Below are 25,532 nucleotides of genomic sequence, written 5' to 3'. Positions count from 1 at the left end.
CATCAAGTATTCTTTATCTGAATTGATGTTTCTGTTATTTACAGAATGTTTGTTAAATATCATCAGAATTGTAATGGATTTTTGATATTGCTATTCATCTATCACCCATCAACAGGCAAAAAAACAGATAAACTGATTGCCTTTCATTGACGAGAGGCACGTCAATGATGTCTGACAGGTGTTTGGATCTGTCAAATATCCTGGTATTTTCATGAATTGGCCCCCTGTCTCAAATTTCATTCTAAAAGGGAAAAAACACCAGCAATGGAATATGACGAGCAAACCCAATATGTTATATCCGATTCATTTCCAATGTTACATGAAAGAAAGAGTAAAGCCGTGTCTTAATAGACAGTACCCTGGCAATGGGCAGGTAGAAAAAGCGGGGGGGGGGGGGGGGGGTACGTGATATTCCTCAATGAGGCAATAAAACCACAGACACTCACTAGGTGGTTTCAGACCGCCTCGAAGTTGGTCAGTTCCAGGTATTTTGGCAGTCTGAAAGCAAATTACTCGTAATCTCCCTGAAAGAAAATACCCGCTAAATAGTAGGTACTTGTCAAAATAACGAGAACTTTCGCGGGGATTTTTCCAAGGTCGCAGGTATTTTGGCAGTGTGAAAGCAAATTACGGGAACTTTTAGCCCAGCGTGTAATTGAGCGCGGGCGCCGTGGGTGGCTCAGTGCTGAGCTAGCGATTTTGATTGAAGGGTATGATTCGGGGCAAAAAAAGAAAGGAAAAAAAAGGGGAGTGAAAAGGAAGGGAGAAAGAGAAAGAGACAAAGGAAAGGTGGGAGAGAATAGGAAAGGGAAGAGAGAAAAGAAGGAATTAAAGGAAGAGGAAAGGAGAAAGAAAACAATGAAGGAACGGGAGAGGGAAATAATAAAGAAAAGAGAAGGGAGATAAAGGAAAAGGAGAAAGAAAAGTAGAGGAAATCAGAGAGAGGAGAGAAAAGGAAGGCAAGAAAGAAAAAAGGATAGAATGTTAAAGAGAGTAGGGAAAGAAAGGAGAAAAGAATGGAAGAGGGGAGAAATTTTCAGACAGACTGCAACCCGATAGTGTCTTAACAGAACATGCGTCCGGGTGTTGGCGGGGTGGAGTTGTCAACCCTAGTCGGAGCAGGCCAAAATTTGGAAGAATCCTTCTCGACACATTCCTGCCTTTACCTCACTGGGAGCGTCTCAGTTAATAGGAAGGGGTGATTTTTTTTCACCCTGCCTTTGTTTAACAGAATATATAGAAAACAGATAATATGAATATAAAAATTGAAGTACATAATAATAATTGTACATTTATATTCCCAAGCTATAGCAAGCTATGCTGCCTACCGGCGCCCTGGCATTCAAGGATTTTTTACCTGTTGGGTACCAATCAACTTCACCTGGGTTGAGTGCAGAACAATGTGGGTAAATTTCTTGCTGAAGGAAAACTCGCCAAGCGGCCATGGCTGGGAATCAAACCCATGTCCCTCAGATTGAAAGACGAGTTATATAACCACTAGACCACAACGCCCCCCACAATAGCAAAAGAAAATGATGATTATACAAATATGGGCACCTCTGGGTGCATTGGGTAAATCATTGACCTATACTACTCTGACAGAGTAGGTCCATAGGTAAATCAACAACATGCGATAATTCAAAGCAATTTTCTGAAGCCACAAAGCGTCGCAAAGTGGCTTAAGACAATTTTTACATCATCAAATATGCTAATTTGAACAAATGACTATATAGCCAGGTGTTATTGGTTCAGGAGGAGCCTGGATATATGATAAATCAAACGAAATCTAAATGTAAGGTTAGTCTAGATTTACTATCCAACAGCACAGCTGATCATATGTCCTTCAAATACATAATCAAGAAAAACATGTGCACTGCTTCATAGGTACATGTGAATATTACTGATCACATTGAAACAAAGGTACACTTACAATTTGATTCTTCTTCAACAAGCTTGTTTATTAAAAAAAAGGCACAGCCATGCAGCACATTTAGAATAATGCATGTCACATTACTTGCTCACTGCAAGCTCACAGCCAATTGTTTCATAATGATCCATATATCCATTTTATAGTAAAAATTATACAAAGATACTAATAACGGAAAATTGACAAATTTCATAGAAGAAAAAGAGTAAGTACAGAGCAACATAACATGATCATAAATATAAAGCAACATATAAGCATATGGTAATAAAAAACTAGAACATAGATGGTAATAGCAAAATAGAAAATGTTCAATAATACAAAAATACAAGGAGCACTGAAATCATGGGCGTCGATCCGCTCACGTTTTCTATTCTGTAGAGGGAAGGTGCTTTATATTACTACATAATATCCCCCCCCCCCCTCTGCGGATTGACTGAAATCAAACAAGTTTTACTTTTGCACTGCCATAACCTGGCATACAGTGAAATAAGTACTGAGTACACATATAAAAGCAATTATTACACTGTATTACAGGGCAGACCCTAATTGATACTTTAACCGATAGGCCAAATGTATTACTAACATATCAATTGCGTTTGTTAGCCTCTAGCTTTGCATCTATATCTGCATATAAACAGTAGCAAGGGCTTGTAAGTAAAAGCTCTTTCTAGCAAAGCAAACTCAGTTGCTTGCTGCATAGAAGCAAATGCTTCGAGGTCAAAATTTTGCTTTTGGTCAAAATCATCACATTATAATGTGTTAATACTTATGGCGAAGTGGTTGAAACTCCAGTATCTTTATCAGAGGGAAGGGGATTCAAATTCTACTCCAAGGCCCTGTTTGGATAATTTGCCATCCGATGGTAACTACCATGGTTACAAAACTCAGACAACCTTACGCATTATGACAGGCCAAGGACATTAAACATTAAAACTGCAATAGCAAATCGCCTAGTTTTCTTTGTAGTTTCTCACATCTTAATCAATCAATCTACAATCAAGTCAGGAAATGGTGCTACAGTATATGAAATCAATTTTTGATGATGATTATCATCGTGTGGTAGATCCCTTCAACTTAAACCTTATAAATCAAATAAATAATAATCTTAATGTCTATTTACCCGTTTTTTAAATACATACATTCTAACCTGAAAAGATTCTGTGATTATTACATTCAAACATTCTGATCGAGAAATCCATTTGAAAACAAATGAAGGAAATCCACACACATCAACAGTATATGAGACTATATGGGGAGGGATTAGTTACCCCTACCATGTCAAAGCTATGCTTGTTAGGGTAATAAGAATGGGTAGCACAAAGGTATTTAAATAGGGGAAAAGATGGCCCTAAAAAAGGTGACACAATTTTTCTCAATTGAATTAAAGGGGGTAATATATATATATATATAAATATATATATTTACAGGAGGATTCCCCCCCTATTTTTATACTCTTAGTTCTTCCTCTCATTTTTTAATATACTTCTCCCCCCTCCCCTGAAAATTCAGGGGGGTGGCAGTATCACCTGCCCCTTTTGCATTCCCCCCTGTTGTATCATGCATTACAACTCACAAATATATATATTACACTTACTGAATTTCTTTGGTAATTGAGAAAACATTCAGGATATTTGTTTAGAGTGAGGTCGAATCACTTCTATATTCCAAAATAACATTGCTTCACACTCTTCACACCTTCATATAGTATACTCAAATCTACAGTACAAACAGATAACATCTCTACCCTTCAGAAGACAAAAACTAATATAAAAGTACAAGGAGTTGGACTGAAATATATTTCTTTCACAGATGGAGTTATCATTGCACAAGTCTGGAACTGGGAAGTTTTTTAATTATTATTCAATTTATCTTTCTAATTTGATTTTTTTAGAATAAAATATTTCAATGGTGATGATGTCCAAAAAAAGGCAGTTATGAAAATGATAATTAAAATGGTGGCAGTGGTGATAAGTTAACAATGAAAATCACATTAGTATTGATCAGTGCATGAAAAAAAAAATTACATAATAATTCTCAAATCTGGTATAAACCTGTATAATTACAAACTACGAAAATACACAATATCATTAGACTTACTTGCAATTGAATTTCAAATATTTTTCATAAAAATTTCTATAAAATTATACAGCAACCTTTGTGAGAATATTGTATTTCAAGTCACTTACACAGAGTTGTTAAAGTTGCTATGACTTGCAATTATTTATAAAACAAGTGGAATGCCTCTGGCCGTCTCACCTGCATCACGCGATTCAATATAGCAGCAGTGCTGATTTTGAAAACTACTATAACTCGCACAAGATGTTCAGTGATACTTGGTTACTCTTATTTCCACGTTTTATGAACTAGATCAATACACTTATAGAGATATGATGGCAATTCAACAAATATCCCCAACGTGGCCAAAGTTCTTTGACCTTACATGACCTTTGACCTTGATCATGTGACCTGAAACTCGCACAGGATGTTCAGTGATACTTGATTACTATTATGTCCAAGTTTTATGAACTAGACCAACACACTTTCAAATTTATGGCTGTAATTCAACAAATACCCCAATTTGGCCAAAGTTCATTGACCCTAAATGACCTTTGACCTTGATCATGTGACCTGAAACTTGCACAGGATGTTCAGTAATACTTGATTACTATTATGTCCAAGTTTCATGAACCAGATCCTTAAACTTTCAAAGTTATGATGGTAATTCAACAGATACCCCCAATTCGGCCAAAGTTCATTGACCCTAAATGACCTTTGACCTTGGTCATGTGATGTGAAACTCATGCAGGATGTTCAGTGATACTTGATTAACCTTATGTATAAGTTTCATGAACTAGGTCCATATATTTTCTAAGTTATGATGACATTTCAAAAACTTAACCTTAGGTTAAGATTTTGATGTTGATTCCCCCAACATGGTCTAAGTTCATTGACCCTAAATGACCTTTGACCTTGGTCATGTGACATGAAACTCAGGCAGGATGTTCAGTAATACTTGATTAACCTTATGGCCAAGTTTCATGAACTAGGTCCATATACTTTCTAAGTTATGCTGTCATTTCAAAAACTTAACCTCAGGTTAAGATTTGGTGTTGACGCCGCCGTCGCCGCCGCCGTCGGAAAAGCGGCGCCTATAGTCTCACTCTGCTATGCAGGTGAGACAAAAATGATATGAAAATATGGTTACGAAGTTAGATGACGGAAGTGGTTCGAGTGCAGATAATAGGGATAGTGAAATGATGAGGATGATGATGGAGAGTTTCAAGGCAGTCTTCATATAGCAGCATAGTTTATCTCCACCTGGAATAAAACTTCTGTGTAATTATTTGCACACCATCAATTAACCATTTGCATTTATTTTGAGAAAGAAATTCTCAGTTCTCATTAAGATCATCAACCTGTTCTACAGATTATTCTTCAACCCATAGCTGAAATTGACTGTTTATCTTTTTCAACTTTGTCTTCTTGGACATTACAACTCACTACAGTGACTGTAAATATCCCTCGCCTTTCAAAATCGCTTCCGTCATCAGCAGCACTATGGACTTTAATCTAAGGAATCATTGCCAGCCAAGTTGGATTTTATTTGGATTTAATAAAGGATTAACCAGAAGTGACCTTTCAAGATATGCAAGATAATTTATCATTTTGTTTAGTGTATGATCTGTTTACCTGTAAATAAAAAAAAAAAAATAATAATTTTACTAAATTTTCTCTGTTATTTGTTCGGTATTTGTTCAATATCGTAACACTTTCATAAGAATTTCAAAAAAAAATTATATATATACTGCTACTATACCTTAACCTGTGTTAGAAAAATGTATTACAAAAAGGCCATGTAACATGAAATCATATCAACTTCATTTATTAGCAAAGGAAAAAGTTCTACGGCTGATCTCTTTTCGGAGCATTTTCTTCTCTTGTTCCAATCGATGGAAGACAGTTTTATTCTCTTGTGCTCGTCTGGACATGTTGGCCAACACATCTTCTATGCTTCCAAATGGAATGGACTTGTATGTCAGGTAACCAGCTTGCCCTACAAAAAATAAAGTGATATTTATAAAGGCCTCCGCACACCTTGCCATTGGTCTGCGACCCGATTTTGAAATAAAATGTAATAGAATTTGATGCTAATATTGAGACATGGAATATCTTACTGTCTAATGTTCTCAATCATCGTATATGTTCAAATCTGTGACTATGGTATCATCCTTATTAGAATAAAAGCGAATTTAATATCTAGTCGTAATGACGTCATAACAATCGTACGATTGGCGATGATGTGAAACTAACTTGTCCTTTATTTCAAAATAAAGGTCTTCAATCAACCAAACTTGTTATATCAGTATTCTTTCAGTTAATTTGGCCCTCAAATAAATAGATACTTTTCATTCACATTTTCAGAAAATGAGCAAATTGTGATTTGTTCCAAAATTGCATTGTGGACCAGTCGTAAGGTGTGTGGTGGCCTTTAGCAATAGGCCACCTGATAGTCATAAAGACTGGTATAGGGAAAGCTTTTCATAAGGGCCGCTATTCATAATGGTAACTATTCATGACCGGTATTCATAATGGTAACTATTCATGACCGGTATTCATAATGACTACTATTCATAATGACCGCTATTCATAATGACTGCTATTCATGACCGCTATTCATAATGACCACTGTTCATAAGTACGTCTATTCCTAATGGCCGCTATTTATAATGACCACTATTCATAATGCCTGTTATTCATAATGACTGCTATTTATAATAATTAATGACTGCTATTCATAATGACTTCTATTCATAATGACCGCTATTCATATGGACCGCTATTTAAAATGACCACTATTCATAATGGTCACTATTAACATAACATTAACATATATTTCTTGTTGATAATAAATTTACAAAAGAATTACTTAAATATTAAAACAAATGAAGCTTACCTAGTCCATAAGATACATGATCACACATTCCCATTAGCTGACCAAAGACCACACTACCTTCTCTTGGTGCTAGGCCTAGTTCCCACATCCTAATTTAGGTGCAGAGAATAAAATGAAAGTCTTTAAACATAGAAAAGTACTCTTAATAACAAGTGGAATGCCTCTGGCCGTCTCACCTGCATCACGCGATTCAATATAGCAGCAGTGCTGATTTTGAAAACTACTATAACTCGCACAAGATGTTCAGTGATACTTGGTTACTCTTATTTCCATGTTTTATGAACTAGACCAATACACTTATAGAGATATGATGGCAATTCAACAAATACCCCCAACGTGGCCAAAGTTCTTTGACCTTACATGACCTTTGACCTTGATCATGTGACCTGAAACTCGCACAGGATGTTCAGTGATACTTGATTACTATTATGTCCAAGTTTTATGAACTAGACCAACACACTTTCAAATTTATGGCTGTAATTCAACAAATACCCCAATTTGGCCAAAGTTAATTGACCCTAAATGACCTTTGACCTTGATCATGTGACCTGAAACGTGCACAGGATGTTCAGTAATACTTGATTACTATTATGTCCAAGTTTCATGAATCAGATCCATAAACTTTCAAAGTTATGATGGTAATTCAACAGATACCCCCAATTCGGCCAAAGTTCATTGACCCTAAATGACCTTTGACCTTGGTCATGTGATGTGAAACTCATGCAGGATGTTCAGTGATACTTGATTAACCTTATGTATAAGTTTCATGAACTAGGTCCATATATTTTCTAAGTTATGATGACATTTCAAAAACTTAACCTTAGGTTAAGATTTTGATGTTGATTCCCCCAACATGGTCTAAGTTCATTGACCCTAAATGACCTTTGACCTTGGTCATGTGACATGAAACTCAGGCAGGATGTTCAGTAATACTTGATTAACCTTATGGCCAAGTTTCATGAACTAGGTCCATATACTTTCTAAGTTATGCTGTCATTTCAAAAACTTAACCTCAGGTTAAGATTTGGTGTTGACGCCGCCGTCGCCGCCGCCGCCGCCGTCGGAAAAGCGGCGCCTATAGTCTCACTCTGCTATGCAGGTGAGACAAAAATTGTGGGAGTGTAAAATGTGTATACAGAATTGAATAATGGTTTTGATCAATCTTACAGTGGCAAAACCCCAAGGTGTTTGACTTACTGATAAACAAATGCTTGCAAACGTAGCTTGCATTGGGGTGCGATTTTGCCAGGGTTTATAAATGATTGCAATTTTCAAACAGTTTTCATTGTCACAGACAGTAGTTTTTGTTGAAAAGTGAATTTGAACACGTTTAAAATTTCTTTGCAAATCTATTCTCCTATAAACAGTTGCTAGTTCTTTTCAAATCAATTGTAAGCCTTTTCAAGTATATTGTCAAAGTTCTTTTTTTATGTTATTTCATTCATTGTTTATTTTTCTCTCAAATCAAGTATTTATAACAAAACATAACAACATCAAAAGTCAAATGAAACACATTTAAAGCAAGTATAGAAATCGGAGTAATGAATAATTCACGAAATAAAACATTTAACATGCGATTCATTTTTTTATGGTAATTGTGTTATTTGTAAATTCAGAATTGGTTTCAATCAAGAAATTTCTTGTCCAACAAGATATTCACATACCTTTTCATTACGATTTTGTTGAACTTTGGTTCACAACACAAAAAACAGAAAATAACGAAGAGTTCGAAAATTTCGAGGTAACTCTTCGTTATTTTCTGTTTTTTGTGTTGTGAACCAAAGTTCAACAAAATCGTTATCTTTTACCAACACAGATGAACTTTCATAATCGTATACCTTTTCATTGCTTTGCTGACTGAATCTATGTTGTGTGTTGCAATGATAAGGTTGATAGTGTTGCTGCCACGTTCATGGATGCGCTCTAAAAGATGGGCCACCACGTCATTGTACATGTTATTGGTATCTTCATAGGTAGCATTCACAGGATCTGTAGATCAGTTTTGGTAAATAATGATACAGTTGAAAGATAGGCAATTTTATTCTCCTCAAGGTAGCCCCCATCTGCTCCTCCCCTCCTTTCTCTCATCATAATCAGTTTCAGTCATAATCATTATTATAATCATCATTGTAATCATCATCATCACCAACATCACCACCATCATCATCATCATCGCCAACATCATCATCATCGCCAACATCATCATCATCACCATCATCATCATCATCATCTTCATTATCATCATCATCATCATCATCACCATCAACATCACTATCATCATCATCATCATCATCACCAACATCACCACCACCACCATCATCATCATCACCACCACCACCACCATCATCACCATCATCACCATCACCATCAACATGATCACCACCGCCACTACTATCCCCAATGTTACAACTGTGATTAATGTCTTGAGTAATGGCCATCAATATCACTTTTCGCATGTATCCTTATACACCCCTTCTCCAACATTACCTTTGTTACCATTGTATGCTACAAACCTCTCCCTCTCTTTTCTACTCCTCCTCCTATTTTCAGGACTTGCTTATGATATCATCCCCCATATATTTCTCCATCTTCTTCCCCTCCTTTTTCTGCTTCTTCATCACTCCCATCATCAGGACCACCACCACCATTACCATCCACAGTGGATAATGTCCTTAAGTAATGGTTATAAGTATAAGTTAAGTCTAAGTTATAAGTCCTCATTTTCTCTAATATCATTTTTTAAATCTTTATTTTAATACCATTGCTTGATATTAACCTCAATTATCAATACCAACATCATCCCTTATTCTCCTTATCCTCCCTCCTTTTATACTCCTCCTTCTTCACCATCACCATCATAACCATTACCACTAGATGTCTCTAGCAGGTCTTCACACTACTGACCTGGCTTGCCTTCTGACCTAGCAGTAGTTCTTTCATACTCCATGTACGCCCCTCTTACCACCTTCACTCCAAACTTAAACCCTTCTGCATCTGCGACTGCCAAGCCCTTCTTCATGTTCGCCATAGCCTCCTACATTAAAACAAAAATTGCAGTGAGTATAAAACAATGCTTTGTATTAAATCCTGGCCTAATATTTTGTTCATCAAAGTCCAAGTCCAATCCAGCCAAGGATTGAATAAAGAAAAATTATAAAAGCATTGTGCTGAAAATTTCAGCAAAATCAGATGTAAAATGAGAATTTTATCTATCTTTATAGTTTCAGGCTTAATTTCACAAAACAGTACAATAAAACATGCAGTTTTCAAATAGGAAACTGATGTCAGCCACAAACTCTTCTTTTCCTATTTTATAAATAGAATGAAAATATCTGTTTTTTCCTTCTTAACAATGAATAACATGATGCGAATTTGTTTTTATGTAGAATCTTCATTACCTATTGGTAATCAATCAAATCAAAGATTCCTTATTGTCAAATCTATAAAAATTGAGATACACAAGTGAATCTGCCAACAGCAAATTTTGGGAATACAGAAATCTGTTCAACTTCATTATTGCATATCTGATTTTGATATTTTTTACATTGTGCTTGCTTGATTTTTTTTCAATATATTGAAATGGGATTACAATTCTCTAGAAGTCAATCAAGCATTTTGTTGACACTTAATAGGTTTCTGGCCTATGTATAAGTTTTCCAGGTCAAATGTCCATTGATTGGAACCAATCGTCCATGTAGGCATTTCAAATGTTGTACGTTAATATATGTCCACGTAAGAATATGGATATCCGAGTTTATATCCTACATAGAGTAAATCCTGTATAGTGATTGGTTCAAGTAGCATCATGTGACCGAATATATTTCAACTATGATGTTGCGTGACGTCATACCTCGATATATTTTTGGATATACCAATATTCTGACGTCATTATTTCACAAAACTGGATATCTAGCTAAACTCTCGGGCGCACTGGCTAGCGTATAGCGCGCTCTCTCTCCCGGGCGCAAGTCCAGCGATGCGTCGGCGCAGGCACTAATCTGCGTTCCGCTGAGCGCTAGCGCGGTGCATGGCTCGGAGAAAAGTAGGTAATTCAACGCAAGTAACCGGAATTTGCGAGCTTAGTGCATAGATTTTGGTTATAAATTATTAAAAGTAGGATATAAAACAAATATATCAGGCGTTTCATTCGAAAGCATAGTGGGAATTATTAATCCTCGGTTGGACTGGCAAAACTACTATATTTCCCTCGGGGCTTCGCCCCTCGGGGAAAAATAGTAATTGCCAGACCAGCCTCGGATAAATAATTCCACTATACTTTCTCAAAGCCTGATATATTTGTTTAATGGAGTTCAAATGTCCATGTAGGTTCAAAGCGTCTGTATTGTTATGTCAAATATCCGATTAGCATAGACCAAAAGTCATAATTGGGAACTGAATATCCAATTAGAAAGAGCAATATCCAACTTGGGAAAATAAATGTCATGTAGGCCTAGTTGTCTCAATTGACGGTCTTGATATAGTATGGAATTACATCCTAATCTTCTTACATATTCTGTTTTTTATTCACCAATTTAATATTCATAGGACTACATTAAATGCAAATCTATGTGAACTGGCATGATCTATGAATACTATAACAGTTTTGTTTATTCTAACCAAACCCAACTCTTATCCACATACTCTCAAAATTTGATACTGTAATGTTAAACCAAACACAAATGCAGGATTCCAAATTTATGAACTACTAGTAATTACTGCATGTACTGCATGTACATATACATTACATTACAAGAAGTTGGACAAATTATTTATTTGACTTTCATTAAATTACAATATTATTTTGAATTATTATGCTACATTATACGACACTATATACACATTGCATTCTACTTTTATATCAAATGAAATTACATTTCTAGTATATACTTATGATTATACTCTTGAATTAAAACTACATTACGCTCAACAATGAAGATAGATAAGTTTGACAGATGTCTTGAACTTTGCCCCCACATGTATGTGACATCAGGACAGCTTCCCTTACCTTTAGATAGCATTGATATGTATTCCACACCAGTGGTTCTTTGCTGTTGTATTTCTTCATCATAGCGAGTGTTATCAGTGACATTGCTTGATTGACAGACACATACTCGGCATCTACCAGAGTCTTTATTCCATTCTTTAAAGCTCTCTATCATAAGAGAAAAAAAATAGATGTGATGGCCAGGAAATCAATGATCAGAAAATTTCAAACACTCTTTCATAGCATCCTCTTCTATATATTAGTATGCTTCTGTCTGACTGCTTCATGACATTGTCAAAAGAGAAAAATACCAATAAAGCATCTAGATAATCTTCAGACAGCAGGCAAAAAAAAAAGTAGTAATTTTCAAGGGCTACCTTTCCTAACTTTTTACCCGAATCTGCGACATTGGATTAGCATTAATGCTGCAACAAATGGGGATTTTCCTGAGCTCCTTTTTTGAGTTTCCAGGGCTCAATATAATATCTTCCCTATCATATCAGACAGATATCTTTACAGGTATTCCAGGTAATAAAATTGTGCAAGTACAATATTTGTAATGTGATTCTGCTTTGTTGTTCATTATGTCAACATACATGTACATTTTTACATATCTGTGACAAATCCTTTTCAGTTCAAACAAAACAAGTCTTCAATTTGGCATTTTAAGAAGTGATGGAGAAAAGAGAAACAGATGTGTGCTTTACCTGTAGAACAACATCCATTCTTTTAAGGGCATTCCTGAGATGGGTTAACTCAGCATCAGTTAACTCTGGTATATCCTACAAAATATAAACAATAACATATACAAACATTTTTGTATATATTCAGATGAGAGTATAATGACCCTCACTCACCTGACAAAATTATTTGAAAAAGAACTCTAAACCAATTAGGTTACAAATAAAAAAAGGATTGTTGATAAAAGCACCATTATAAAAAGGGGGATCTGAAAGTCTAATGATGAATGATGAAAAATGTACAAGTCTCTTGATCACTAGCCCAAAGATGGGTGACAATAGATATCAAGGGGCAGTAGTCGGAACTATGTCTTTTCTCCATACTTTGTCTTTCCTCAGAGATATGACAGAATCGGTATTCTGATAGATGCCATAACTTTTGTCATAAAACCTGTCATTAATTTTGTCTCTAGTCTTTAGCATGCACCAAAAATATGCAGTTCTTAAATGCGCATAATCCCAATATAAAAAGCAAAAGATATGACAAAATGTATGACAGGGTCTAGCAGTCATAAATTTTGTCATATCTTTTATTACCAAATATCCTGATACCCTGCCAACTAAATATCACACATACTATTATATTAGATTGTGGTATTAGTTTCACTCATCATCCATGACTTTTAAAAAGTTTTACATATCAATTCCTCCTTTTTTTCTCTGTTTTCCACTGTTTCTACCTCTCATCTAAAAACCCTTCACAGCTACCTGACTCTCTCTTTGTTAAAGCGCATCAATATACGTGCCGTTGCGCGATGCCAGCTTCTGTATTGAGGATATGCCTCACATGCCGCTGGGCCTTCCTATCCATTATAAGGACTCCAACTGGGAACTAACGGTGATTTTGATTGGTTCGCCTCCGAAAAAATGGGCGGAACTTAGAGAGATATGACAGGGAAAAGACAATGTTCAGAATACCGATTTGTGATAATCATAGCGGTGTTACATCTTGGAGGGAAACAACAAAATTTATAGCAAAAGTTATGACAGTGTTCCAGAATACCATCCCAGACTCCAGAGTCTCTATAGAGTACCAAAGTGATGACGTCACCAAAAAAAATTATTTTGCATTTCAGCATTTGTGATACCATATTTTGGTAGCTAGAGCATGATGAAAAACCCCCACTTCCAACATTTGGTGAGAATCTGTCGATGGGGGCCTGTGATATGACCTCATGAATACATTGACTTCAATTGAGCTAATTATGTATTCATGAGGTCATATCTTGGGGCCCCAAGGACTAATACCCACCATATTTGGGTTGTGGGGGTTTTTCATCATGCTCTTCCAAAAAATGGTATAAAAAACGCTGAAGTGCAAAAAAAGTTGTGGTTTAAGTACCGGTATGGGAAGCCAAAAGTATCAAAATTTTTTATTAAGTGTATGTTTCTTATGTTTACTGTGCTCTTTCCTGATTCATTGATGGTGAAGACAATCATCTATTTATACTTCCTAGACAATTATGAATAATTTGAGAGCCAAATGGGCTGAAATATGATATCTCTACCGTTAGTGATTTATGTAACAATTGGCTATCCATACTTAAACCACAGCTTTAAACCTGAGTTTAAGTTAAACCCGACTTCAGAATACGGGACAGAGTAATCATCCCATCCAATGTTGTGACCTATATTGAGGGTGTGTTGTGCTACAGCTAAAACAGATGGATTGTTCAATTTGCAGGCTCTTTTCTGTTCCTTCAGTCGGTAGTTCAGAGTTCTGCCTGTTGTTGGAGAAACAGGCAGAACTCTGAATGAAAAACTGAAGGACTGCACTGCACATCTACTAAGTTAATTCATTGTATATAAGTTTTAATGAATGTGAGGAAAGTGTATAGGAGAAACGGGAGGTATTTTTAAAAATCAGATGATCCAACATCATTAGCACATAGAGATGAAACATCGAATTCTATAAATGTAAGTAATAAAACGAACATCAATGTGTGCAAAAGGAACAAGTCCATAATTTCACGTTGTACCATTTTACTAATTGAAAGCAGAAGATGAAAATGAACATAAAACAAAAGAGAACAAATCGTCTCTCAAAACTCATTTATTTCAGCAGATGTGTCATAATTAGCTTAATTGGATGAGCCTAACTAGCTGCACCTAGAAATATGGTGCAATATAAATGCTGTGGATCATCATCAGTTAGTTGACACATTTCAGCCTGAGTTGATTAGAACCCGGTTTTGAGATTTGACTGATTAACTTCCTCTTTTTAATTAGTGTAAATAACAATGAGAATGAAAATGAAATGCATTCTGGCTTATAATCTTATCCGTGATGACATATTATATGACACCTAGATAGATCCTTGCGATTTGATTGGTTGTTTGATATCGTTCATTCAGCCCATTTTGCAATGACGTCATCAGACCGTGCAATTTTGTATCCATTCATCGTGCAATTTTGGATCCATACGATTTTGTCCATTGCACGCGCGCACCGAGACAGCTCATAGACAAATAAATACGCATGTTGTAATGACGTAACAATCAACAGACCGAGCTTGCACTGCATGAGCATGTTTTGCATCGAAATTCATGAATTTCACATGAAAAAAAAAACAATTTTTATGTGTCATATAAACCAAATAATGAATGTTTTTTTCATTCGTGCAATGGACAGAATACTTCAATCGGTGAAAGATGAAATAATGATCCATTCAACTCGGCCACGCCTCGCTGAATGGATCATTTCATCTTTCACCTCATGAAGTATTCTGTCCATTGCACTCATAAACATTCATTATTTGTACAATATGCCATGCATCTACTGAGTGCATAGTGACAAGATGTGCATTTCTTATGTTATGACTTTGATATGTTGCATTATATCACAATTTTTACTTCATCTGAAGAAATATAATGAAAAAGGTTATTATGAAAAATTTGATCCTTTTTTTGCGTGTTTGTGTTCATATAGGTACTTCATGATTTTTCAAGAAAAATTAAAAGTAAAATATTATATCACACCATTAAGTTGCCATCTAGACCATTCTTAAAATTAGCAACACAAACAGGGCTGTCCATCAAGAAGTTGTTATCCATGGTTGCAAGAATATCCGATAGTTTGGCCTATTAAGGTTGGACACAGAAAAAAATCAATGCATATTATTCCTTTTCAAATATAGTCATGACTTTTCAAAAATCTATGTTTTCTCCAAAATAATATTGGCCTAGAATTACAATACATGTTTAAAATGTAGCAGTTGTTTGAAACCTCTTTTCAATCTACATGTATTAAAGCATAAAGGGAAATCAAACCAAACAAGTGGAACGCCTCTGGCAGTCTCGCCTGCATTACGCGATTTAATATAGCAGCAGTGCTAACTTTGAAAACTACTATAAAATAATCATTCACAAAAACACCATTCATATAATGACATAATACCACATTCATTGACCATAGATGACATTTGAACGGTGACTTAAGACTTGTCAACTACACCCATGTCCACATTTCATTCACTCTATCCATTAACTTTCAAAGTTATGATGGCAATTCAACGATTACCCCAACATGGCCTAAGTTTATTGACCTTAACTGACCTTTGACCTTGATTTTGTGACCTGAAACTCACAGGGGATGTTCAGTGATACTTGATTACTCTTATATCCCAAATTTTATGAAATAGATCCATAAACTTCAGAGTTAGGATGGTAATTCAACAAATACCCCCAACACAGCCAAAGTTCATTGACCTTAAATGACCTTTGACCATGGTCATGTGACCTGAAACTCGTACAGGATGTTCAGTGATACTCGATTACTCTTATGTCCAAGTTTTATGAACTAGATCCATAAACCTTCAGAGTTAGGATGGTAATTTAACAAAGACCCCCAACACGGCCAAAGTTCATTGACCTTAAATGACCATTGACCATGGTCATGTGACCTGAAACTCGCACAGGATATTCAGTGGTACTTGATTAACCTAATGTCCAAGTTTCATGAACTAGATCCATACATTTCCAAAGTTATGAAGGTAATTCAACAAATACCCCCAACTTGGCCAAAGTTCATTGACCCTAAATGACCTTTGACCTTGGTCATGTGACATGAAATTCAGGGAGGATGTTCACTAATACTTGATTAACCTTATGTCCAAGTTTCATGAACTAGATCCATAAATTTTCAAAGTTATGATAGTAATTCAACAAATACCCCCAACTTGACCAAAGTTCATTGACCTTAAATGACCTTTGACCTTGGTCATGTGACCTGAAACTCAGGCAGGATGTTTAGTAATACTTGATTAACCTTATGTTCAAGTTTCATGAACTAGGTCCATATACTTTCTAAGTTATGATGTCATTTCAAAAACTTAACCTTAGGTTAAGATTTGATGTTGACGCCGCCGTCGGAAAAGCGGCGCCTATAGTCTCGCTCTGCTATGCAGGCGAGACAAAAACCTTGTACATTTTATTTCTTTCAAACTGTCACCATTATATTTATCTTAATTTTTTATTTCCATACCATTTGGATTTCCCTTCAAGGGAACTAATTTTACCCTTAAGTTTTAGATTCAATCAAGTACAGAAGTTCTTTGAAGGAAATACAATGAATTTGAAATTGGAAGGGGGGCTAGATTTTGGCCAATAAGATAGAATTAACTGGATGGATATATACTATGAAACATAATCTATAGCAATACACAGAAAATTCAAGTAAATTGCTATCTATGATTTAACCAGAAAGCAATCTTAAATTTAACTTTATTAAAGGGGAAGTTCCCCCTAATGAAAAGTTTGTTGTAAAATATACCCAAAAAAATAATTTAAAAAGATTGTTGAAGGTTTGAGGAAAATCCATTAAAGATCAAGAAAATTATTATTGGAATTTGATTTTTTTTATTTGTGATGTCATATACCAGCAGCTGTCCCATATATTATGTAATATAAAATGCATAAATTCCCATTTTTTAAATGTTCATGATGACTACAAATTTTATTCTTTCAGGTGCGGATGTGAAAATAATTTATCTGTTGGTATACTGAACGTACAATAAAACTCAATTCTATTTTTTTTAGAAAATGACATTTTATTGACTTTTTAAAATTCCCAATACATGGGAAGCAGCTCACATATGACATCACAAAAAAAGTTTAAAATCATTCTAAAAACTTTTAAATCTTTGATGGACTTTCCTCAAAACTCACCAATATCTTTTATTATTTTTTTCTGCAGTTTTTACAATAAACTTTTCGTCAGGGTGAACATCCCCTTTTATTTTATTTGATGCATAGAACTCATTTGAAAGAGGCACCCATTCTGTTCCCCCTTTTCAAAAGGAAATGTCAAGGTTACAGTTACCTACCAAAAGATCTGCCTTGATATACGATGTCACTCTGAGTTGAGAGAGGATTGGTTGATTGGGCCGGGCAACTTCAAGCTGCATATCCAGACACAGAAGCATTGTTTCTACATTCCTATCATACTTTGCCTCATTTATGCTGAAAGAGGGGGAGGGAATATATTCATTGGATGTCAAACAAGAAAAAAATATTTTTTTTTCATGGACAGGTGATGTACAGTGAAAGTAGGCCTTGAAATAGCCAAAGGTCACCAAAACCATGGCCTCCTGCACTCCTCTTACTGGCCATGATGCCTTTTTTGTTTCTTTTATCTCCTGCTCGTCTTCTTTTAATTCCTCTTTCTCTATTCTCTCTTTCCTTTCTGCACTACAGTGCTTTGTATTTTAATATTTTCATTCAATAATGCATCATTTTCTGCTAAAGCCCTATCAGAAATAATTTGATTTTGTCTCTTATACGATTGTTTTATTTTATACCTCATCATTCAATTAATACAACTTCGCCCTATGCAGATAGCACTTTTCTTATCTCAGTCCTTCCAGGACTTTACACATGGTGTACCATAAAACACTTCCGCAATTGATGTTTTGTGTACTCACATATCTGGGTTGTCTCCCACTTTCTCTTCAGCGGTTGTGGCAAGCATGGGGGCAATATCGGCATCGCTGAATTTTTTGGCTACCTGGGTGACGGACTGCGGACTTGCAGCAAACTGGCCATAGAAGGATGCTTTCATGAGTGCTGAAAAGAGGGTATCACCCAAGACCCGAAGGCCTAAGCTCATCAGCTAAGAGCATGCAAAGAAAGAAGAAACAAATTGTTTTCAATCCCTGGAATTGACAGCATGGTTGTAATCAAGGGGTACGACGTTTGCTCCGCTGTAAATTCCACACACTAAATGGAATGACCAACTTCAACCCTGGATTTAACGCTCTTCCCTATCCTGAAGCTAACCCTAAACCTAACATAAAACCCTACTGCAATGTTCACCTTAACCCTATATCTTTAATTGACAAAATAAAGCCCGGAGTATTTGTCGTTGGAGCAAATGTTATGTTACCAATCGAGGGCTTCTGGCTGAATAAGCCAAGTCATCATTTAATTGGCAAGAATCCTACCGAATGTGGGGAAAATGGAGCAAAGCAGAGGTAAAGAGTTTCTATGGAGCAAAGGTATAAAGCCTCCAAAGCACATATTTCTGCCATCACTTGATTGTAATCTAGTGGAAAAAGAGTAGGGTCAGAATTTTACATTGAACTGATGTGATGGTATAATATTTTCAGTTATGAATTGATTACGATAGCAATATATTCTGTTGAACAAGGTGGTTCACATACCACATGTGTCACCTGATTTTGCAATAAATAAATATGCAATATGATCTTTTGACCCCTAGATGACCTTTTGACCTTATCATCCTCATGTACATTGTACACTGATTTTACCCAAGGATCATTTGTATCAATTGCAAAAACAATTGATGCAGAAATAAAGAAATGAGAGCAAGTTAAACAAAAACTTGAAAAAAAAGGATAGACATGACCTAATATCCTTTGACCTTTTGACCACTGGATGCCCTTTAACCCAATCATCCTTATGAACACTCATGTGGTATTATCCAATGATCAATTGTACCAAGTTTTTAACATAATTGATACAGAAATAAAGAAATGAGAGAAAGATGAACAAAAACTTGACATTTTGACCCTTATGACCTTGGACCCCATCATCCTCATCAACAAACATGTGGTATTACCCAAGGATCATTTGAACCATCAAAATTAATGCAGAAATTAAAGAAATGAGAGCGAGTTGAAAAAAAACTTCTAAAAGGACATGACCTCATATCATTTTCTGGTTGACCCCTAGATGGCCTTTGACCCCATCATCCTCATGAGCTTACGTGTGGTATTACCCAAGGACCATATGTACATGGTCATAAGTATGAACATAATTGATGCAGAATCAACAAAAGTTGAACAAAAACTTTAAACACTTTTGCAACAGACCAACACACTATAACAGATCAACAACATGAAAAGTGCTCACCGAGTCTCTGCCGAACTTTATTCAGGCGAGACAAAAATGACTTAATATTAAAGAATTTGGACAATAATAACAGAGAAACTTAACATAAATATTCACTTGGTTTGGTGTATTCAATTGCAGCAGGGACTGCTGGATAGAATAATCCCCTTGGCATAATCAAGCACCAATTGTTACAAGTTTATAAACCATTGTGATATAAAAAGAGCTGGACGGCTCCATCAGTGTTTTTATAACACAAATTAAATTATAAAAATTAACAATTAAAGGTATTCATCAAAAGCTAGATTAACATAACTGACGTTATCCCTAAGATTTATACTAGAATGAATCTATGTTGAAAGTTTATCAGATGTTCCATAACAAGTAAGTATTTGGAAAAAAAACATACCAAAATTCATTTATCAAACAGTATCTTAATCAAAAAGGTTTTTTTTTAATTCAGTGCTCTTTAAATGTTCCCCCAAGCAGAAATAATAACAATACGCATTGAGTAAAACAAAGTGAGGTAAATGCTGAAAATTTCAGCAAAATCTAATTCAAATAATTAAAGTTGTTGAATTTTAACGTTAAGCAACAAACATTATGTGTATAACAAGTCTCCTTTGTAACAAAAGAAGATGCAGCAATGAATATCTTAAACACTAAAGTAGTAGTCAATCCTATGTAAAGAAGAATAAGATAGATGATAATCAAACAACATTTTGCTGTTTTAAGGACGTTCCACAGTTATGTTTGTGCGCATCACGATCTGCGCATATTTTACACTCTGCGCGCTGACGTCACAATGGATGAGCAGGTGATTTAATCAGCTGGAGGTAATGTGAGCTGATTTTTCTCCTTATCTGTACTAACTGCAGATCTGATGTGTTATTTTATTAAGCTAATAAACTGGAATTATTCCATGAACCATTTTTTTTATTCCTCTACAATTTCAAAAAAGTTTCTCTGTAGTGCTGCAATGTATGATGAATATGACCCCGAGTTTGAATAAATGGAAAAGTGGTTCGGAATTTTTCCTCACTTAGATACTGCTTTTGGCGCGTTTTCGGGTGTTTTAAGAAGCAAATTTGCTTTAATAAGAGTGCTGATAGGTTGAAAACAAGAACATGAACTCATATTTTTAATGTTTGCACCTCTTAGGTATACCTTCCTCTACAACTTTGCAAAGTTTGGTGAAAATGACATGGGTTTTGAATAAAGTACAGCATTTCTTTTACTTCTCAAGTTTGTTATTGAAATTTGAAATTTTTGAGGTAGAGTATCTTTCCCGCAATTTCTAAGAACTGAGTGTTGTTAGACTTAAATGAGCAAACAATTGACAGCAATATAGATAGATTATTCATGTTACGGATACAATTATTAATCATATTGCAAAATTTGATGAAATTTTCATGGATTTTGACTGAGTAATAGGGCTTTAAACTCATTGTTGTGATCTCGTGAGGTCTAAAAATGCCAAATTCTGTTGGATGCGCAATTCATAAGAACATCATCCATTTTGGGTTAATTTTGAAGCTCTATAGCAAAAAATCAAGCACATGGACCCATACTAATATCATATTTGGAATATTCAGGTGCTAAAGTATCTATGTGCAAAGTATGATGAAAATGACATGGATTTTCAATGTTTGGGAGCAAGACTATGGAACCATTCACAGTTTAGACGGTATAAACAGACTTTTGCTTGTTTTCGGCGCATTTTGGGCTGTTTCATGCCAGCTTGCAACAGTTTAGACCCCATATTCTTAATATTTTAACGTCTTCACAATATATTCCTCTACAAATTTAGAGAGTATGATGAAAATGACATGGATTTTTAATGTTTGGGAGCAGAACTACGGAACCAATCGTATTTTAGACATTTTGGGCGTTATTATCAGACTTTTACTTGTTTTCGGCGCATTTTGGGCTGTTTCAAGCCAACTCGCAACAGTTTAGACACTGATAGTTTAAAATCGAGCACATGGACCCCATGTTTTTAATATTTTAACGTAATCAGAATATATTCCTCTGGAAATCTAGAGAGTATAATGAAAATGACATGGATTTTGAAATTTAGGGAGCAAAACTACGGAACCATTCGCATTTTAGACGGTATTATTAAACTTTTCCACGTTTTCGGCGCATTTAGGTGGATTTCAATATTTTCAAGCCAACTCGCAACAATTTGGACACTGATAGTGTAAAAGCAAACACATGGACCCCATATTTTTTATATTTTAATGCCTTTAGAATATATTCCTCTACAAATCTAGAGAGTATGATGAAAATGACATGGATATTGAATGGTTGGGAGCAAAATATGGAACCATTTGCATTTTAGAGGGTATTGGTATTAAGAGACTTTTGCAGGTTTTTGGTGCTTTTTAGGCGATTTTCAAGCCAACTTGCAACACTTGGGACACCAATAGTTTAAAAACGAGCACATGGACCCCATATTTTTAATATTTTAATGTCTTCAGAATATATTCTCCTACAAATCTAGAGAGTATGATGAAAATGACATGGATTTTGAATGTTTGGGAGCAAAATATGGAACCATTTGCATTTTAGAGGGTATTGGTATTAAGAGACTTTTGCAGGTTTTCGGTGCTTTTTAGGCGATTTTCAAGCCAACTTGCAACACTTGGGACACACATAGTTTAAAAACGAGCACATGGACCCCATATTTTTAATATTTTAATGTCTTCAGAATATATTCTCCTACAAATCTAGAGAGTATAATGAAAATGACATGGATTTTGAATGTTTGGGGGCAAAACTACGGGACCATTCCCATTTTAGACGGCATTATTAGACTTTTGCACGTTTTCGGCGCATATTGGGCGATTTTCATGCCAACTTGCATCACTTTGGACACTCATAGTTTAAAAACAAGCACATGGACCCCATATTTTAAACTTCCCTACACCTTCGATATGCATTCCTCTACAATTTAGCCGAATTTGATGAAAATGACATGGATTTTGAAAAAAGTGCAGTTTACAAAATACTTTATACATTTTTTGAGTAGATTCACGTCTTTGAAGATTTGTTTTTTTTCCGAGTTTTTGCACCATTCTTGCCAAATGAGGGCGCTGCTGACTCCAAACGGATATAGTTTACCAATTAAAAGACTTTTTCTTGCTTTGGTATACACTTTGTTATATATCTTGAAAATTTGATGAAGTTTGATGCGGTATCCACTAAGTAAAGATGATTTAAACTCTTTTGTTGAATTCGTGAGGTCTAAGAGAGGCATGATTCTCTTGATTGGGCAAGATTGCATATCATTCAAATACAGCGACTTTGAAGATATCCGTAGAAAAAAAATAAGCACATGAACCTATATTATTTTTTGCATTTTCGTAATGCATAGATACCAAAGTAACTCTCTGCAAAATTTGGTGAAAATGACATGGACTTCATTTTAACTGTGGAACGTCCTTAACTGAATATTAATGCAAAACTTTAAAATATCATACTTACATTGTTATTCCTTGTCCAACTTTGATAAAAATTTCAGTTTTGTTTTTGGGTTTTTTTTTGTCGCCTGATTTTACTTTATCAAATCCATCATTTTCAGCCTCAACTCCTAGAGTTCCCCCTTTCAAATGACCTGTCACCCAAACTACTGACAATTTATGATCTGACCACTAACTGGTAAGACAATACTAAACAGGCGATATCAGTGTCAGAATATCTGAAATAAGACTTACTAGTACTCAATACATTTAAATTATATTCATTCATTATGGAATCAACAAAATCATGATATATACAAACAATTATGAGTCATATTAGAACAATTAGGCCTACATACAAAATCAAACATAAATTAAAGGAAAGAAAAAACATATATATAACATTTTGACAGAGAAACTTTTTTTTCTTTTTCTTGTCTTACACAGTAGAGCATGTTTATAATTATCAAAAACTATATTACAACTTTCATATCATAACAAAGAAAATGTGCTGAGAATATAGTATTGTAGATAATTATCTAATTATAATATAGAAATCTGAATTAAACAAGATATATGTTTTTAAGCAAGAATGATGCAATTAATTTTACCTATAGCTCTTGCCCAGCTGAGTCTCAAGGGAGACAGTCCCCATCCCATCCCATCCACCTCTACCACTCTCCTGCCCCGCCCCCCTCCAGACCTCACCAGACGACTTGGTCTTACCTTCAAACTATTATCAACAAAAAAGTTGAAGCTGCACATTTGCAGCACCACCAGACTCCTTGCTAGCTCCTCAGTTGCCTTCTGTTTAAAAATTATTTCTGCTTTGCTGAAGTCAATAACAGGAGGCGATTTACCATCTGCTCCCTCAACCAATATGTCTTTCTTAAGTAGATCGTCTTCTATGAATCCATTCATGAGACGGCCGCTGCTATACTGTCTGTAACTCGGAGAGCTCCACAGCCGCAGGCCACCAAAGGCGGGGGAGCTCCTCGAGATGTCCTGCCGAGAGCTCGTCCACTGCTGCCCACGTACTCCAGCTTCGCCTCCCGCTCCACAATTGCGACTTCTCCCCGTTACATCTTGTTGCCAGTGGTAGTGGTAGTAAAACTGATAAGAAAGACATCTATTTATGTTAACTGAACTGTAGGTTCGTCCAGTTGCCCTAATCAGGGAAATCCGTGCCCCAATCATAGTTGTCTTGAGGAATATTACTCCTCGCCAAACAATTCAGACTAGCTAATTTGCATATCTATGAAAACAATAACAAAGTTTTGTACGGTAAGTGAAGTTGATGATGGCGCTATGCATCGTATCGAAATCATACTTTCAGAATTCGCAGATTTCCGCCAAGCTTGCCGGCTGAGCCCTATATCCTTCCCCGGGGGTCATCATGAAATTATTATACTATTACTTAGATGAAGACGAAGAATTATTCTAACCAATATTTTTCGTTACTGAAAGGAATAAAAGTTTTTTTCTCTTGGAGATTAATTATTTTATTGCAAAAATGATCAGTTTAAAACTCGAGAAATTAAAGCTTGATAAAAAGAACTAAGGGGCCTATATAGGCATGCACATTCGCATGGTTCTCAGAAACAAATCAAGTTCAAAATATACTCAGCACGATGAGAATCAAAAGATCAGAATGATTTGAACACTATATTTCAAGCACTATATTGTGAAGTGGACCTTAATAAAAGGTGCGAGCGCAAACTTGCGTGAGCTGATATTTGTTTATTATTATTTTGACTTAGGACCGGGAGGGACATTTTATTTTGTCATCAAATGAAAATGACTATCTTCCTAATTCTCTTCCTAAACGCGATAACTTGTCGATATATTCCATTCTGACAAAAATGGACAATTTAGTGATTAGGACTTCATAAAAACGTTATTATCTAATCTAGCAAGCTTAATGAGAGCGCGAAACTTGATATTAAAGCCTGAAACTTGACTTTTATAATCAATGCGTGCCCGAATAGCTGGCCAATTTTTATATATATTTTTTGTATGGCTTTGTATGGATTCTAAGTAGTTAGTTAAAGAATTAATATAGAGGTATATATAACTTATGCAAGCGCAGCGCTAGCTGATATACGTTATGGCAA

The 25,532-nt window shown here is 35.4% G+C and overlaps 1 protein-coding gene across 2 annotated transcripts; it reads right to left on the bottom strand.

Annotated features, from left to right (window-relative positions):
- Positions 1-5,714: 5,714 nt before the first annotated feature.
- On the bottom strand, positions 5,715-24,728 carry LOC129273146 (hydroxyproline dehydrogenase-like). Of its 2 annotated transcripts, XM_064114743.1 has the most exons (10): positions 24,145-24,723; positions 18,526-18,713; positions 17,929-18,064; positions 15,584-15,685; positions 12,573-12,647; positions 11,887-12,033; positions 9,786-9,915; positions 8,720-8,870; positions 6,882-6,970; positions 5,715-5,981 (listed from the first exon to the last, which is right to left on the bottom strand). In XM_064114743.1, exons 1-10 carry the CDS (start codon positions 24,613-24,615, stop codon positions 5,806-5,808), a joined length of 1,665 nt encoding a protein of 554 aa, XP_063970813.1. In that variant the 5' UTR covers positions 24,616-24,723; the 3' UTR covers positions 5,715-5,805. The 2 variants fall into 2 exon arrangements, with proteins under 2 accessions (XP_063970813.1, XP_063970817.1); XM_064114747.1 differs by lacking the exon at positions 15,584-15,685 and having other exon boundaries at positions 24,145-24,728.
- Between the last annotated feature and the right edge of the window lie 804 nt (positions 24,729-25,532).

This window comes from Lytechinus pictus, chromosome 2, assembly GCF_037042905.1.
Source record: "Lytechinus pictus isolate F3 Inbred chromosome 2, Lp3.0, whole genome shotgun sequence".
NCBI lineage: Eukaryota > Metazoa > Echinodermata > Echinoidea > Temnopleuroida > Toxopneustidae > Lytechinus > Lytechinus pictus.
This window is presented reverse-complemented; position numbering and strand designations above follow the sequence as displayed.

Coding starts and splice junctions, on each gene's coding strand:
- LOC129273146 (XM_064114743.1), bottom strand. CDS start 24,615: ATGATTGGGGCACGGATTTCCCTGATTAGGGCAACTGGACGAACCTAC. Junction 12,034..12,572: donor GAATGGATGTTGTTCTACAG/GTAAAGCACACA, acceptor CTCTTATGATAG/AGAGCTTTAAAGAATGGAAT. Junction 5,982..6,881: donor TCATGTATCTTATGGACTAG/GTAAGCTTCATT, acceptor TATTTTTTGTAG/GGCAAGCTGGTTACCTGACA.